This window comes from Triturus cristatus, chromosome 10 (genome assembly GCF_964204655.1).
Source record: "Triturus cristatus chromosome 10, aTriCri1.1, whole genome shotgun sequence".
Taxonomy (NCBI): Eukaryota; Metazoa; Chordata; class Amphibia; order Caudata; family Salamandridae; genus Triturus; species Triturus cristatus.
Window position 1 is genome coordinate 140,753,426 of NC_140593.1, and position 17,048 is coordinate 140,770,473.

Genomic DNA, 17,048 nt, shown 5'->3' on the forward strand with positions numbered 1-17,048 from the left:
TGATGCTGCACTAAAGACGACGGTACAGCTGAGTTGACACTAATTGCGAGAAGACGGAGTGAAGCCGAAACTACTGAGGTAGACCACACGTCATACATGATGTGCAAAACAGACAGCAAGCAAACCAAGCTGCCATTTGAGGCTCGCAAGACGACGAGGGGTCAGACACAAGACTCAGAGCTGGAAGAGGCGGACCAAATGGCACATGGATCTGAAGAGCTAGACATGAAAGCACTGCTGCTCACAGTGAAAAATAGCCTCTCGTCCATTGAGGAGAAAATGGACAAGATGTGTGCTAGAATTGATCTATTGCAAAGGCTGGAAAAGCAAGATGGACGACTAGGGGAAGCGGAACACAGAATATCGACGCTGGAAGATGATCAAGCACAAACAGTTGGGAAAATCACGGATATGGACAAACTTCTTAAAGTGATGGCATCTAAAAATGAGGACCTTGAAGCCAGATCAAGGCATAACAACATAAGAATTCTAGACATCCCGGAAACCACCAACACGGGTAAGATGGAAACAAATATAGAAAAATTGTTGTTCACGTGCTTTGGCAGAGAGGGCTTCTCCAGTCTACTGATCGTCGAAAGGGCGCACAGAACATTGGGGTCGAAACCCCTGCCGGGAGCACCGCCGAGGCCGATCATCGCAAGATTACTACATTATAAAGACCGTGATACAGCGCTGTGAAAAGCAAGAGAGATGCAAACTGTGATATTCGAGAACATCTCTCTGTACCACGCTAGCGGTCCAAGAAGCTCGAAAAAAGTTTCTGCCGGTCAAGAAAAAGTTGCAGTAGGAAGGGGTGGAATACACTATGCTATACCCAGCGAAACTGCGCCTCACCTATACAGGAAAACAACACTTCTGCAACACTCCACAACAGGCGGCGGAGTTCTTAAAATCGACAGTAAAGCGGTCCAAGAGACGGGGGCACTCACCCCCCGGTAGTAGAGGAACATCTCCACATCATGAGGAAGAGCGCTGATCATATGCAGATGCAGTTCTGGAAGATACGACAGGAGGTAAAGTGTAACTCTGCCCGCTTCGGATTGAGGATCACTTCCTTAGGTAATCGTCCAACAAAGACAAACACAAGATTGAAAGAGGAAGTAAACTGACATAAAGAGCAACCTTAAGGCACTGAACTTGCACTCCCGGGCATCCTCCTGTACAGTGATAATGGTACAGAAGGCACAGCCTCGGCCCCTGGAAAACACACCCCCAAAGGCGATCCCTACACAACTCCCTGAGTGGAGAAAGTTAATGTACTATTTGTGTTTTAGTTGCCCTCACATTGAGGGATTGCTGACGGTTTTGGTTGTGAGCCATATGGCCACAGAGAAAAATGGTGCATTTACGGAGTCATATGCTAAAATGTCAAAAGGCCACGAAAGAACTATAACTCTGAGGCATTATGTATACACTAATGAGGTATGCACCAGTGGTTTGAGCCAGAAGTACAGTAGGCGCATATGGTATACAAGTTTGTTTTGGGATGTTCAGGGAGGGAGAGACTACTTCACGGGAAGTTGGGGACGCTGTTGTGGTTGGGATATTGGGAAAGAGAAACAACCAGAAGTAGAAGCAAAGCACAAAAAAGACATGTAACGCAAAGCATTCACTTTACACAGGCACTCACAGTCACCCTGATTAAAGAATCTACCATCGATTGATGGCTAGTGGAAGAAACGAAGAGCTGTACAATGCAAGTTTAGGTTTACTGACCTGGAATGTGAGAGGACTGAGGGACCATCGTAAGAAACGACACATATTAGCCTACATGGATAGACATCATATTAATATAGCCATGATTCAAGAAACCCACACAACACCCTCTAGCATGACCCAATTCGCTGCAAGATGGGCCTTGTATAGATACTTTTCCTCACAATCTGCGTATTCGAGAAGCACAGCAATACTCATTAAAAAGAACACGCCATACGTAGAAGAAGGATCGATAGTGGACCCGCAAGGGAGATACTGTATAGCCTGCGGAAGATTAGCGGCAAAATCAGTAACACTGGTAAATAGCTATGGCCCCAACGTAGACGATGAGGATTTTTTTTTATTAAATTCCGGGCGTTAATAGTAAATATAGGATCTGAGCACATAATATGTGGAGGAGATCTTAACGTAATGATCTGTCCACCTCTGGACCGCCTACATCCCCAGTCATATCACTACTCAAAAGCGCAGTGAAAAATGCAACAGTTTATAGTAGAAAATCAGCTAATAGACATCTGGTGTCACCATCACCCCAATCAGAAGGAAGGGAGATTTCATTCGGCTGTACATGGGAGTTGGTCTAGGTTGGATATATGGCTAGTATCCAAAGAAATGGCGATTTGCAGTACTTCCACACGCCATTTAGCACGAACATATTCAGACCACTCCCCAGTCCACATGCAGCTGAATCCCCCAAGCATGCTAAACAAACCTAGGACGTGGATATTGAATGCCACTGTGCTGATGGACGAGGTGTTCAAAGCGGAACTAAAGGATGAAATAGAAGAGTTTCTAAGAATTAACATAGACTCAGTCCCATTGCTGGCCACAGTCTGGGAAATGCTGAAAGTTACAGTAAGAGGCATATGCATGGCTCAGTCGGGAGGTACCCTTAGAGATATCAGGAAGGCATTGTCCCAGCTAGAGCTAAAGCTAAAAGAACAAGAAAAACAAGCACATGAGACAAAGGCATACCCTGCCCTGGCAAGCATTAGAGAAACACTCTCTGAGTATAGAGCTATAGCAGAGAGAGAGTGTCTGTTTCGGGGTAAATACCACACAGCCAGAAAATATGGGGAGGGGGAAAGAACAGGAAAAGCACTAGCTGAGATCACTCGTCCCCCCAAGGCCGCTAGTTACATACTGGCCATCAAAGATGAACAGGGAGAGATTTATAGGAATACTGCAACAGTAATAAACACATACACTGCACACTACAAAACATTGTACTCTTTACGCACTGCCAGGCAGGGAGAAACTGGGGAATTTCTTGAAAAGATAGAATTAGTCTGGCTAAGCAATGGGCACAGAGACTTTTTGGCAGCTGATATTGAGGAAGAGGAAATTAGAGCTGCTATAATGCAAATGGGGAACAGAAAAGCCCCAGGACTAGACGGTCTCCCTATCAAATTTTATATGGAGTATATCGATATCCTAGTACCATTTCTGAAGCGCATGTAGGAAGAGGCAGGACAGGCAGGGGAATTGCCACCATCCATGCGAGAAGCCCTAATAGTGTCTCTCTTGAAACAAGGCAAACCACCAGACTACACAGATTCATACAGACCATTATCATTGATTAATTGCTTTCAGACTATAAATGATTGGGCAAAAATATTACCCAATTGCCCTTGCGATGCAGTATCACCCCAAACATCAATGCATGTTTTATTGTACTGTAAGTTCTACAAAGGAGAAAGTGGATTTGACCTATTTTTACATTATGGGGGTAAAGACAATGTCACCCAGCTTACCTTGCTTTACAGCATATGGACGTGGATTGTGTCTCGAGAAATATTGCACAATTTCTGAAAAGCTCTATTAGACACAGAAAGCATCTTTGAATAATGTCCCATATAAGATTGTATTTTTTTCCCCTATTCATAATAACATATTTTCTGACTGTAATAATTTTATCAAAGTTTAGTCTATAATTATGATGAATTAGAACAATCACTTGTACCGGTTTTTAAAAATTAACTGTTTTATGATTATTGTATACGTTTTTAAAGAATTGTGCTTTTATTGGTTTTTTAAAACATGACAAACGAAAACCGGATAAAGTTGATTGATCATCGCTCAGCCCGACGCTCTTCAACATCTACATGCCGCCCCTCGCCGCCATCTTTAGACAGCACAGGCTCAGCATAGTATCCTACGCCGACGACACCCAGCTCATCCTCTCGCTCACAAACAACCCCGAAGACATCAGACTCTGCTTCCACCAAGGAATGAAGGACGTCGCAGCTTGGATGAAAGACAGCTGCTTGAAGCTCAACTCAGAGAAAACCGAGGTCCTCATACTTGGCCCCTGCACCTCCGTCTGGGACAATACCTGGTGACCCTCTGCCCTCGGGAAGCCACCCACCCCTACAGACCACGCACGAAACCTCGGCATCATCCTCGACTCCTCCCTCTCCATGAACCGCCAGATCAACGCTGTCGCCTCCACCAGCTTCAACTGCCTGCGCATCCTCGGCAAGACCTTCAAATGGATCCCCCCCGACTGCAGAAGGACCGTCACCCACACGCTCATAACCAGCAGACTGGATTACGGCAACGCGCTATACGCCGGAATCAACAGAACTCTTCTACACAAACTCCCAACCATCCAGAACGCCGCAGCCAGACTCGTCCTCGGAACACCGTGCCACGAACACATGACCCAACACCTACGAGACCTCCACTGGCTCCCCGTCGAGAAGAGGGTCACCTACAAGCTCCTCACACACACCTACAAATCTCTCAACAACATCAGACCCAAATACCTCAACGAGAGAGTCTCCTTCCACGTACCCAAGAGGAACCTCCGCTCTGCCGACCTTGCCCTGGCAGAGGTCCCTCGCATCCGCAGGAACAGAGCAGGCGGGAGAGCTTTCTCCTACATCGCAGCCAAGACCTGGAACGAGCTCCCTGTGAACATCAGACGCTCCCCAACCCTGCACACATTCAGGAAGGACCTCAAAACCTGGCTCTTCGACTGATCCGGAGCTGTCACCCCCCCCTGCACTATGAGACCCTCACGGGTGAGGAGCGCGCTTTATAAACCCCCCATGATTGATTGATTGATTGACTTAATACTGCTAAACATGCAGAAACCATTTCCACTTTAAAGATACTGATCCAATCACACCCCTATCCTATTGTTTTTCTTGATGAAGAGATTTAAATTGGAAACAAAACCTGATGTTAAATTGGAATCTGTAGCTTGGAAGAAGTCGAAGGATTTTTACCTAGCTGTGGGGCCTAAACCCCTACAGAAATGTAACAGCAATGTATATCCGGAAACCTGGAACTGTCACTACAACTAAAACTACATGTGGACTTCTTAAAAAAAAAAAAAAAGATGCAAATGTGTGCGAGTATTCTTCGGTCCTGTGCACAAACTAATCCAAGCCCAATTGCATCCTTCAACGAGGCAAAACTCTTATTCAGCAGGACTTCTTACTGGTCTGTTTGACTTATTTAGGGTGTTCGTAATGATGACATTTCTTGGATCTTCATCAGATCTTGAATGCTCTCCTCTTGTTTCATTGGCACCTGATTTTTAAATCATAATTGTTTAATTTGCCCTGAATGGACGAGGGGTGTTTTGGACAGAAAACCAATAACTTCACATATAGGGATTTCAGAGCAGTTACTGTCTTCATCAAGGAATCACATTATAGAGAATAGGCGTCACAGGTTCATAGAGTCTGTCTTCCCATGTCTTTCAAGTCTGGTACGGCACCTGGTGACAGTGGTGAAAATGGGGGCTTTGAAAGAGTGGAACAAAAGTGCAGGGATTCAGTTTGGGATTTTAATTTTTGAGCTGATACATTGAGGCGGATATCTCATTGAAGGGGCTTTCTTCTATCTTCAAGGGAAACGTTTATGCTTTTGTTCTTTTAATACTGGCTAATTTGGACATCACCTCCTTTCATTATTTTCCTTTAATAAATGCAAGAAAAACATTTTCTCATCATGTTCTTATCGCTATTGCTTTTAGTGTTCTAGAGTGTCCCCAGTTGAGCCGCAATGTTATACAAGGAAGAATAAGGATGCCCTCGATGTTTACTCAGAGTGATGGCATGGAGAAGAGGCTCTCTCCCCTCTGTATATCCTGCTCTCTTCTATTGAAAATTGGATTTGCCCCAATTATTTTTTTTTCAAAAATGCTTTTCTTTTATTCACTGTTCATTGAAAAATCTGATCCACATCTTGTGATTATTAAACTAAGACAAATCATTAACCTGTAGACAATGTTCAAAGAATTGTTGTATTCTATCTAGCATCTGCAGCAAGACGAGTATAAGCAACCACTTATCCCTAAGAATAACATTAATTTTCCTTTTCCTTTTCCATTCATTTCGCTTTACAAACACTTTTGTCCAAGTAGTAAAGATTTAATCAAGAGCTTGGATGCATGAATGCAGTAAGAGAAGGGGGCTCAGCTGAGTAGATATTTTCTAAATACTCGAAAAACATTTTGGCATTAGCCTGAAACCCAATTTTCTACATGCTTTGCAACTGACGACCTACCTAGAAATGCTGCACTTAACGAAAACACAGGATTTGAAAGTAAGGAATTGGAGATATGTGGAAACCTCTTCCTTTTCCCTCATTAGTTTATCCTCTTTTTCCTCACTAATCTGTTTGCAAAGAAATTGCTTTCACCAATCCATAAGCTCTGCTTCTTCATTCATCATTTTGTCTTTTCCAAACCCCATCCCCTCACAGTTCACTTCTCCAATTTGCTCACCTCTCTATCCACTAAACTCCAATTGGTTGTTCTACACTGCTGACCACTGGAAGAGGGAATACAATAAGACAGGGATTAAGGAGATTTTACGGAAGTCACAATATTGCCGACTAATGCTGGGTTTCAGTAACTGACAGGAGAACATTTAAAAAAGAAAGCAATCAGTGCTACTGATCTATCAGACCACTGGGGTCAAAGCCACTGCTCCGGCTCACCTGCGGTTGGAGTGCCAATTGTAAACAGCAACGCAGTGTGTATGTGTTTTGGAGCCAGTGGTAATCCCTTACACCCACCAAGCCCACCCAGGAAACTCTCCTTACCAGTGGGCGTCAGGGCCTCTGCTATAGCAAACCATTCCCAGTCCTCCATGGCATAGCAGTACTAAGTCTCTGCCTCAACATGCTGAAGCATCATGGAGCTTCTACGGCAGCTACAACCTCACAAGCCCCATCACCTCCTGCATGCACTCCTGTTTGTAACTAGCAGCATGAATGAACGTACATTAACAGGCCTGTTGACCTGGCTTCTTCAGTCTTTGATGCCTACCTTGGCTGGAAACAATCCTGTGCATCTCCCCATACACCATCCCCATCAGTAAGGCATACAGATGGTGCAGCTTCACTTTAGGCTCACTGTGATTCACCCAGTAGCAGGTGATGGCTACAGGGAACATCAAGTAGGATGGCAGTGGATCCAGAATGCTGTACTTTACTTCCAGGACTTCCAGTAGCAGCTTCAGATGCTCAGATAAGGTCTCCTGGAGAGAAAAACAACACAGGTCATATTCAGGTTAGAGGTTTAAACAACTCAGGGCATATTCAGGTTAGAGGTTTTATTGGTTATCATATGCACTGGATGTGGAGTACTGATGCAACAAGTTTGCTACAGCATGCCTATTGATTATCGCAACTAGCTTTTGCCTGTAGATGGCCCAATGTCTGAACTTTTGCACTTTTGACTCTGACGCCTACCACAGCTGGTGTGGTGTTCTGCTGCCACTGGCATTACTGAAAGTCGTTCCAAGCTAAGGCAATTCTAGTCAGCCGAAACAACACTGGCAAAACAGGTGGTGGAAAATGTATTTCTAAATATAGCACCTTAAATCCATGCCTCATTCCTGGCTAAGAGCTGGGCAATATGTGTGCTACATTGTGCACGTTTAATGCTGCACTGTATTCTGATGCCATGTTGTGGGTTTAGTACTGCAGTTTGTGCTACAAGCTGGATTATGTCATTTTAATGCTATACTACATGTGCTGCTAATGCACTTAACATCTCGTAGTCTACTGTTTTTTAAGAGATGTACCATGTGTGTTTTTATTGCAGGCGTTCTCAAGTAAGTGGATACCTTTTTGTTTGTTGGTTGTGTGTAGGTGGTCTCTGTGCAACTGTCTGGTGCTGTACAGTATATGCTTAGTGTCTTCGTTTATTGTATATTCCTAGCCAGGGCTTCATCTGTAAAAGAATAAGATCTGTGCAGAAGCTAGTGGCAATTGCTATTGAACGTCTGTGAGCAGAAAACCTAGGGGCAGATTACCTAACATTTTACGCAGCACAACAAGGCAACTGGCTGCGCTGCGTGAAAGGAAGACAAAAAATGAGCCATATTTACAAAGATATGGCACATTTATGCTGCTTCTTTGCGCTGGTGCACTGTGTGCTGACCAGCACCAATACAGGGCACACTTGACCCAGTATGGAAAGGTGCCAGCATTATGAATAGGATTGTTTTTGTGCATGAAGGAACAGCTTCCTGCACAAAACAATCCTTAAAGGGATTTCCTTTTTCCTATGTGTGGTGCGGTATGCATCACACATGGAAAAAGAGAGTAAGAAGTAGAAATAAAGACATTTCTCCCCGTAATGCCTGGGAGGTGTATCAATATGACGCATTCCCATGTGTACAACTCTTTGTAAATCTGGAATGTGACAAAATCCATGGATGGATGCGTGGGAACGCCAACACTCCACCATTGAACGCCGTCCTGCCGCAAGGTAATGTAAGGCAAAGAAATGTGCTGCCTTGCAGTTACCTTGGATTTACTAAGCCATGCAGAGTCACACAAGGTGGTTTTACGTGGCTTTGTAAATCTCAGTTAAGGGCTTGCATTGCTTTGCATGACGCAAGAAACACGTAAGCCCTTCGTAAATCTGGCCCCAAGGCTTCATGGGCTTGAATCTACTTCACGACTCGTTAATCTACCACCACACACTCCCTGCCCCTTTATCTCACTCTTGCAGGTTCCTGTTTTGTCCCCTTGTCACTCCTTTCTCTTTCTTTCCCCCTTTAATATTTTTCCCTTTTTTGCGCTGGCGTATACAGAATTGTGGCGGTCTAGTGCTGCCCCTCTGAGTGTTTGATAGTGATTTATGGGTTTGTGTTATTTTAATGTATGTGTTTAGTACTGTAATATGTATGCTTGGTACTATGCGGTTTTTCTTAAAGCTGTGTTGAGCGTCAGGTGAGGTATTATGTTTAGTGCAGTAATGCCTGTGTTTACTGCAGCACTGTTTGTGTGCTGGTGATATGTAGCTGTGGGCTCTGTGTTTTTATTATTGTAGTGTACTGTATTGTATGTTTAATGCACAGTAATGTGTTGTACGGCTAGTTTCGGTATCAATGTGCCTGAGCAGTACTGAAGCGCGTGCATGAGTGGTACCACAAAGTGTACTCTCCACTATCAGTCATAGCTATGGATGTCAGAACGCATAGGTTCAACATGCATGATATGAAGGACTACTACAATGAAACTCTGAACCCAGACATTCTAGCAAGATCCTCCCTCAACTTCCAAAAGCATTACATTTTCATCTCTTACTACTTAAAATGATTGTTGTCCTCATTCACTCTTCTGTGTTATAAATATGTATCAATGCCTCTGCGTCCTACTAGATATTGATTGCTGTTTGTCTTTGCTTTTTATGTCAACAATATGGCAACAATTGATCTACATCACTACAGATCACTTTGGTCAATGTTAATCACCTCAGCCTCCACTGTACTGTGTGCAGTTACTGTTTCTCCTGTACAGCACCTCTTTTCGAAACATTATGGTTGCTAAATAAACAAGCCATTGGAAAGCCAACCGAGATGAACGGCCATCTTGGAATATTACTATATATACTTCTAACTAGGAGAACAGATTACTTCTATGTGCAAAGTGACAGTCATTTTGGAATAGTATAACAGTAAGTATACAAATATGTATTCAACACAATCCTACAAGCATTGGCAAAGGTAAAAGCGGCAGCGGTGCACATGAGGGACAGCAATATGGAGGAGGTGATGCCAAGAATGTATTTGTGTATGTGGTATTCCCATAGGGTGACCCCGGCCAAAAAGCAGCGGAGCACTGCACATGGGCAAAGGCAAGCTTAAAGTTGGCGAGTAGTAGGAGAGGAAGCTGAATTGTGGACAGCAGATGCATTATGATTTAGTATTCTTTAGAGAGGCGAGTCTCCAACCCTTTTCTAAATTGGAGCAGTGTTGGGCAGTCTTGATGGATATGGAGATATTATTCCAGATCCTGGGTGCATTGACGGAAAAGGTATTTTATATGCTCTGCAGTCTGATGGTGCCCTGGCCGCTGGTGTGCTGAGAACCACCTGAGACAGTAAGTTTGTCTGCAAAATAATTTGGGGTGCTGGTTTTGATGCTTGGTAAGTGGGCTGGCAACGGTAGCCAATGGAGTTCCATCAGGAGAGGGATGATGTGATCATATTTCTTCAGGCCCTGTGTGAAACGTGCTGCTGCATGTAGGATGCCCCTCAGGGGTGCCAGTGTGGAGTGAGGGAGACCACGGAGTAGAACATTAACACCATCCAGATGCAAGCGTACAAGGGCTTGATAACCAGTTCCAAACTCGTTTTCTGGAACAAATGGTTATACTTTCTTTACAGGGGAGAAATGGTACCAAAGATGAATGGGGGATGGGGAAAAGGGGGTGAAAGGAGCACAGCATGCACTCCCATCCAGTGCTAAAGCTGAAATGGCACAGAAACCTGCAAAAAGAAACATAGCTTCCTGATGCACTGGAAGGATACACTCCACCAGTCAAAAAGCAGACAGAAACCTAAAAGCTCCAGGGGCACACAAGAATAATATAGAAAGCCATCAAATCAGGCACTGGGTATTGAAACAGGCAAGAAAGCCAACCAATCATGCACAAGGGGTAGACCCAAAGCCAACTGAAAGTATATTTTATTTTATATTAAATTTAAATTATTGGCTACAGTGCCATCTGTGAAAGGCAGCTGAAGATGTATTCAGCAAGAGTTTGATAACGGAACACATCTCTGCATCCTCGAGTTCAGGTAAGGGGCACAGATTGCTGAAGCAGTGGGGATGGAAGTCTGCATGACTTTGCACACACATTTACTTTTTTTTATTTTTATTCTTTGTAGTTCAATCGATAGCATATCATATTTCACATATTTTGTTGCTTAGGTGTTTTGACCACAATAGCAATAACATTCCATATAAACCTAAAAGAAAAACACAGCAATAGATAATCAACATATAGATATGACCAAATTATACAGTTAGTTCATATGTTCAATCATAGGGGCCCATATCTGAGTAGCCAATGTTTTCCATCTCATTGACTTAATAGAGCAAAGGCTATTTTCTAAATTAAAAATGTTATAGAATTTAGCCCGCCACATTTCAAACGAAGGGGCTTCTTGCTGTAGCCAAACTGAGGCTACACATAGGCGCGCAACCGCCCCTGCAATAAAAATAATATATCTAAACTTAAATGCCTGTTGACCAATCCTAACACGATCTCCCACCCCTAATAGCATTACATCCCTTGTTATATAAATTTGCGTACCTGTGATACCAGATAGGAACAGGTTTATTTGTTGTTTTAATTGCGAGAGAGAAGTGCAGTCATAGAATATATGCACAATGTCGGCTTGCTCCATGCTACAGCTAAAACACTTCCCATCATTAGAGCCTCCCCACTTCATAATGCTCTCATGTATGATACAAATGAAGTATCGTCTTGAAGTGCTGGGCTTACAAATTAGCAGACATCAGAATTCTACCTGCAATCTCAATCGATTGCTGCATGTACATACCAGCCTATCACACCATTTCCTATCTTGTGCAGCCATACCATCCTGCTGAGTTTCCATTAATATCTCATATAATACACCTATTCATGCCCTTCGCCTAATTGCCTCTACTAACGAAATCCTAATTATTCCCTCCACCAAGTGATGTTTAAACAAAAAATCCCGAATTTGTAAATACTTGAAGAATTCATTTTGGCAAAGTCCATATCTATCAACTAAATCTGAAAATGCAGCTAATACCCCTCCCTCAAATAAATCGCCTAATTGCCTAATCCCCTTCACCCTCCCATCTCTGCATCCTAAAATCCCACAATATGGCGGGAAGTAAAGAGGTCGAATTCAGCTGAGTATAGTAACTAATCTGTGGCATATTTATCATTATACGTACAGATTAAAAAACTTTATATGCAGCAATCAGAACTTTGAACCGTGTCTTTTTAAAGTAGCTGGGTTCAAAAACCTTGACTAAAGAAGTCCTCACTTCTGCCCCCAACACCATCTGATATATTGAAGGTGTCTCCGCCATCACCACATCTTCCCCTGTCAGCAATATCCGTAAGTTTTGAAGTATACATGCATAATAATAAAATGTGAAATTAGGAACCGCCCATCCCCCTCGGCCGTGTGGTAACATCATAAATTTAGCCGCCCGCCGAGCTTTCCTTTGTCCCCATAACAACCTATCACATATAGAATTAACTTTCTGCAATTGTGTTTTAGTTAATTCTAACGGTACCGCCCGAAAGTAATACACAGTTTTGGGGAGGATAGTCATCTTAAGTACATTACACCTCCCCACTAACGACAGGTGTAAACACTCCAAACGATCAAGCTGCTGTTTTATCCCAGAGACTATTCCTCCCCAATTAACCTCGACCAAATCTAGCAGGGACATTCTAATTTTAATACCCAGATAACTGGCTTCTTCAGTTACACAAATATCCCCTGGGCATGCCCTTGTTTTACATACAATCTGCGTTTTTATAGAATTTAATTTATAGTTTGATACCCCACCAAATGTAAAAGCCAATCTTTCTATCTCAACGATTGCTTGCGCAGGATCTGACGATGCCACCGCAATATCATCAGCATATTCTAAAACCCGCACCTGATACTGCCCGCAACTGAAAGAGCTAATACGTTCACTCTGTTGCAGCATTAGCAGGAATGGATTAATATCAATCAATCAATCAATCAATGCATTTGTATAGCGCACTACTCACCCACAGGGTCTCAAGGCGCTAGGGGAGGGGGGTCCGCTACTGCTCGAACAGCCAGGTCTTGAGTTGTTTCCTGAAGGCGAGGTGGTCCTGGGTCTGGCGGAGGTGGGTCGGGAGGGAGTTCCAAGTCTTGGCGGCGAGGTAGGAGAAGGACCGTCCTCCTGTGGTGGCTCTTCGGATGCGGGGGATGGTGGCGAGGGCGTGGCCGGTCGATCGAAGCTGGCGTTTGGGAGCGTAGAAGTTGAGGCGGTTGTTGAGGTATCCTGGGCCTTGGTTGTGTAGGGCTTTGTGTGCGTGGGTGAGGAGACGGAAGGTGATTCTCTTGTTGACCGGGAGCCAGTGCAGGTCTCTCAGGTGTCCGGAGATGTGGCTGCGACGGGGGATGTCGAGGATGAGTCGTGCTGAGGCGTTCTGGATCCGCTGGAGTCTCTTCTGGAGTTTGGCGGTGGTTCCACCGTAGAGGGAGTTGCCGTAGTCCAGCCGGCTGGTGACGAGGGCCTGGGTAACCGTCTTCCTGGTCTCGGTGGGGATCCACCGGAAGATCTTACGTAGCATGCGCAGGATGTTGAAGCACGACGAGGAGACGGCGTTGACTTGTCTGGTCATGGAGAGGGAGGAGTCCAGGATGAAGCCCAGGTTGCGTGCGTGGTCTGTTGGTTGGGGTGCGCTGCCTAGGGCGGGGGGCCACCAGGAGTCGTCCCAGGCGGAGGGTGAGGATCCCAGGATGAGGACTTCCGTCTTGTCCGAGTTCAGTTTCAGGCGACTGTTCTTCATCCATTCGGCTACCTCTTTCATCCCTTCGTGAAGGTTGGCTCTGGCGGTGGCGGGGTCGTTGGTGAGGGAGAGGATCAGCTGGGTGTCGTCGGCGTAGGAGATGATGTTGAGGTTGTGCTGGCGTGCGATGTCTGCGAGGGTGCTCATGTAGACGTTGAAGAGGGTTGGACTGAGCGAGGACCCTTGAGGAACGCCGCAGATGACTTCGGTGGCATCAGATCTGAACGGGGGGAGGCGGACTCTCTGTGTCCTTCCGGCGAGGAAGGAGATGATCCATTCCAATGCCTTCTCCTGGATTCCGACGTTGTTGAGTCGCTGCACTAGAGTACGGAGGCAGACAGTGTCGAAGGCCGCGGAGAGGTCTAGGAGGATGAGGGCCGCTGTTTCTCCGTTGTCAAGCAGTGCTCGGATGTCATCGGTGGCTGCGATCAGGGCGGTCTCGGTGCTGTGGTTGGCTCTGCTCCCCAATAACAATGGGGAGCAGGGACAACCCTGTCTTGTCCCCCTTCTGATATACACCTGCTCTGATTCCTTACCCATAACACATATCCTAGCTCGTGGTGCTTTATACATCGTTTGTATAGCTCCGATATACCCCTGACTAAATCCCATCTTCCGCATAATAGCCCATAAAAATGACCATGCAACACGGTCACATGCTTTTTCCGGGTCTAGAAAAATCAGCCCCATCCTGTTGTTATGTACATTGGAGTAATCTATAAGACTAACCACTCTATTAATGTGGTTAACCGTACTCCTGCCTGGTATAAAACTGTGCTGATATATGGACACCAAAGGCGTAATTATCCACCCCAGCCTTATAGCCAGTATTTTTGCATATATTTTGCCGTCAGCGTTTAACAGCGAGATGGGTCTGTAAGATCCTGGCTGATAAGGGGGCTTATCTTTCTTTTTGAACACCACTATATTGGCCTCATCCCATGATGGTGGCGGATTCCCAAGTTGAGCCTCTAGAAATGTAGTCAGCATATCTGTCTTCAATACTTGAAACAGTACACGATAGAGCTCCAGTGGCAACTTATCAGGTCCTGCCGCTTTACCACTCGCCACTGATCCCATTGCCTCCTCCATGGTTATCATAGCATCCAATACCCCCTGCTCTTCCAAACCTAATTTGTCTAAATCGATTTGTTGACAAAAGTTCTATCTCTTACAATACCCCGGGATATGGTTTCTACCATATTGCCAGCTGAGTCTAACATGGCTGCTATTTTCTTTGACGATTGCTTTACTCTTAACCTCTGAGCCAAGCAACGCCCAGGAGCTTCCCTGTATTCATATCGATCTAATTTGTGTACTTTGTATTGATGGGCGATTTCCATGCACCATATCCCATTAATTCTTGCTTTACAACATGCAATCTTAGTTTGTGTTTCCATGACATCTTGTCCCCGCCTAAGCACCTGTATCAGCTCCTGTTCCGCATTTCTTAGGTCACCCAGTAACTGACTCATCAAAGTCTGTTGTTTCTTCTGCTTCGCCCAACCGTAAGTAACGGCTTCACCACGTATTCCTGCTTTGAGCGTATCCCATACTATAGCGCTGGAGGTGGATCCCCTATTAACCTCAAGAAATTGCCGAGCCCAAGTTAATATATGGTCAATAAATACTTTATCCATCAGGAGCTTCTTATTAAACGTAAATGCCCTACAGACCTTCATCTGGCCTAGGCTATGACATCTAATAATAATGGACCATGATTTGCCGTTAGTCTCGGCCATACCTGCATTTTTGCTCCCACAATGGTTAACCTAGACATAAAGATATATTCCAGCCTCACTAATTTAGAATGAGGATGTGAATAAAAAGTGCAGCCTGGATCAGGATAATTTAGAGTTGTCCAGATGTCTACCAATCCATGGTCCTTTAACAATTGTCTTAAAGCTCTGAAGACCTTGGGTTTTCGCCCCATATATCCCCTATTGCTACTTTCTAACACACACCCATCCAAATGTATATTAAGATCGCCACACAGTATCACAGGGGTACTCCATAAAGCCAGTTCCACATTTAACGTCTCTAATATAGAAGCTTCGTCAACGTGTGACCCATAAACTGTACAAATAGTCACCTTGATCCCCCCCTATAATACACTCAACAATGGCCCATCGTCCATAATTGTCAACCATTTTTCTTCCTGTCCCACAAATCCCACCTTGTACCATAATAGCAACCCCTCTGCTGGTAGAGGATAGCCGAGTTGCCGCCAAGAGCGTATATCCTAACTCTTCTAATGCAGCGCATTTACTCCATGGTATATACGTCTCTTGTATACATAGAATATCTGGTTTCATCAAGCGGAGATCCTCAGCTACCCATTGCCTCTTATTATTGCAATTTAATCCACACACATTAAATGTACATATATGTAACCTCGTAACAGCCATCTAGCCAACAATGTCTAACCATTTGATAGGCCCCTTGCCTGTCTTTTCTTACCACAACGTCTGTGTTGTTTGTATTTAACACTATGATTCTGCTATGGATTGTTTTTTTTTTGTTTTTAATACCCACCCCTTCCTACAACTCCCCTCTCTGTGCCCTTGCCCACACCCAGTTCCACCACTCACCACTCCCCGACCCCTCGCCCTCCCTCCACCCTCTCCCCAAAACATAGGCAATAGGGCTAACAGTAGCCCCTGTGATGGGAAGTGAGTATGCAGCTCTGTGTCCACCCGACCCCCCAACGTAATCCTGGCCAAAGTATAATCTACACCAGTCATTTGATATCTTTGTAGGAGACTTTGGCTACATTCAGATTAGATTCCTAATCCTAACCCATACATCAACAATGTCTCCATACATCATTACTGCATAGCCAGAAAAAATACACAGACCTAAATACCAAGGGCTTGTTCAAATAGACATCAAATACTCTTTAGTTTGGACCTCTGAGGTAAAAAAGTGGTCTGTCCCTTACATAGTACCTTGAGTGTAGCAGGATTTAACAAAAAAACGTGTGCCCATTTTGCCTGAAAAGGACTAATTAATTGACACAAATGCCACCTTTTCTCCACTGTATAATGGGAGTAATCGGGTCTAACAAAAAATTGCGTACCCTTCCCTCTTCCTGTCAGGTCGTGCCAGGTCATAAACAGCCTGACGCGCCAAGAAGTTATTCAAGGAAATCAAAAATCGCCCGTGGTCTCAGTTCAGGCTGTCCTGCTTTCAATACTCGTTACTTAAATGGGAACCTGTGCGCCCTTTGTACTTCAATAGCCCAATTCCACTCCGACAATTCAGGAAAGGCCTCTGCGAATAAATCTATCACAAACCTACGTACATCCTGTCCCTCAATCCCCTCTGGCACCCCTAATATTCTAAGGTTGTTTCTGCGGAGTCTATTCTCCAAATCCACGAGCTTAGGCTGTACATCTTCTTTGTTGGCGCCTATTGCTTCCGTGGCCACCTTCTGTGCCTCCAATTGATCTTCCAATGCAGATATTCGTGTCTCTGCTTCAGCCATTCTTTCAGTA

At 44.6% G+C, this 17,048-nt stretch overlaps 1 protein-coding gene across 4 annotated transcripts in view; it reads right to left on the bottom strand.

Moving 5' to 3' along the window:
• Window positions 1–17,048, bottom strand: part of ASTE1 (asteroid structure-specific endonuclease 1) — a 291,631-nt gene that overhangs the window by 36,338 nt on the left and 238,245 nt on the right. For all 4 annotated transcript variants that reach the window (XM_085630656.1, XM_085630654.1, XM_085630658.1 and 1 more), the window contains exon 3: window positions 7,025–7,235. In XM_085630656.1, the coding sequence (XP_085486782.1) occupies window positions 7,025–7,235 (211 nt within the window). The remainder of the gene's footprint in view (window positions 1–7,024; window positions 7,236–17,048) is intronic.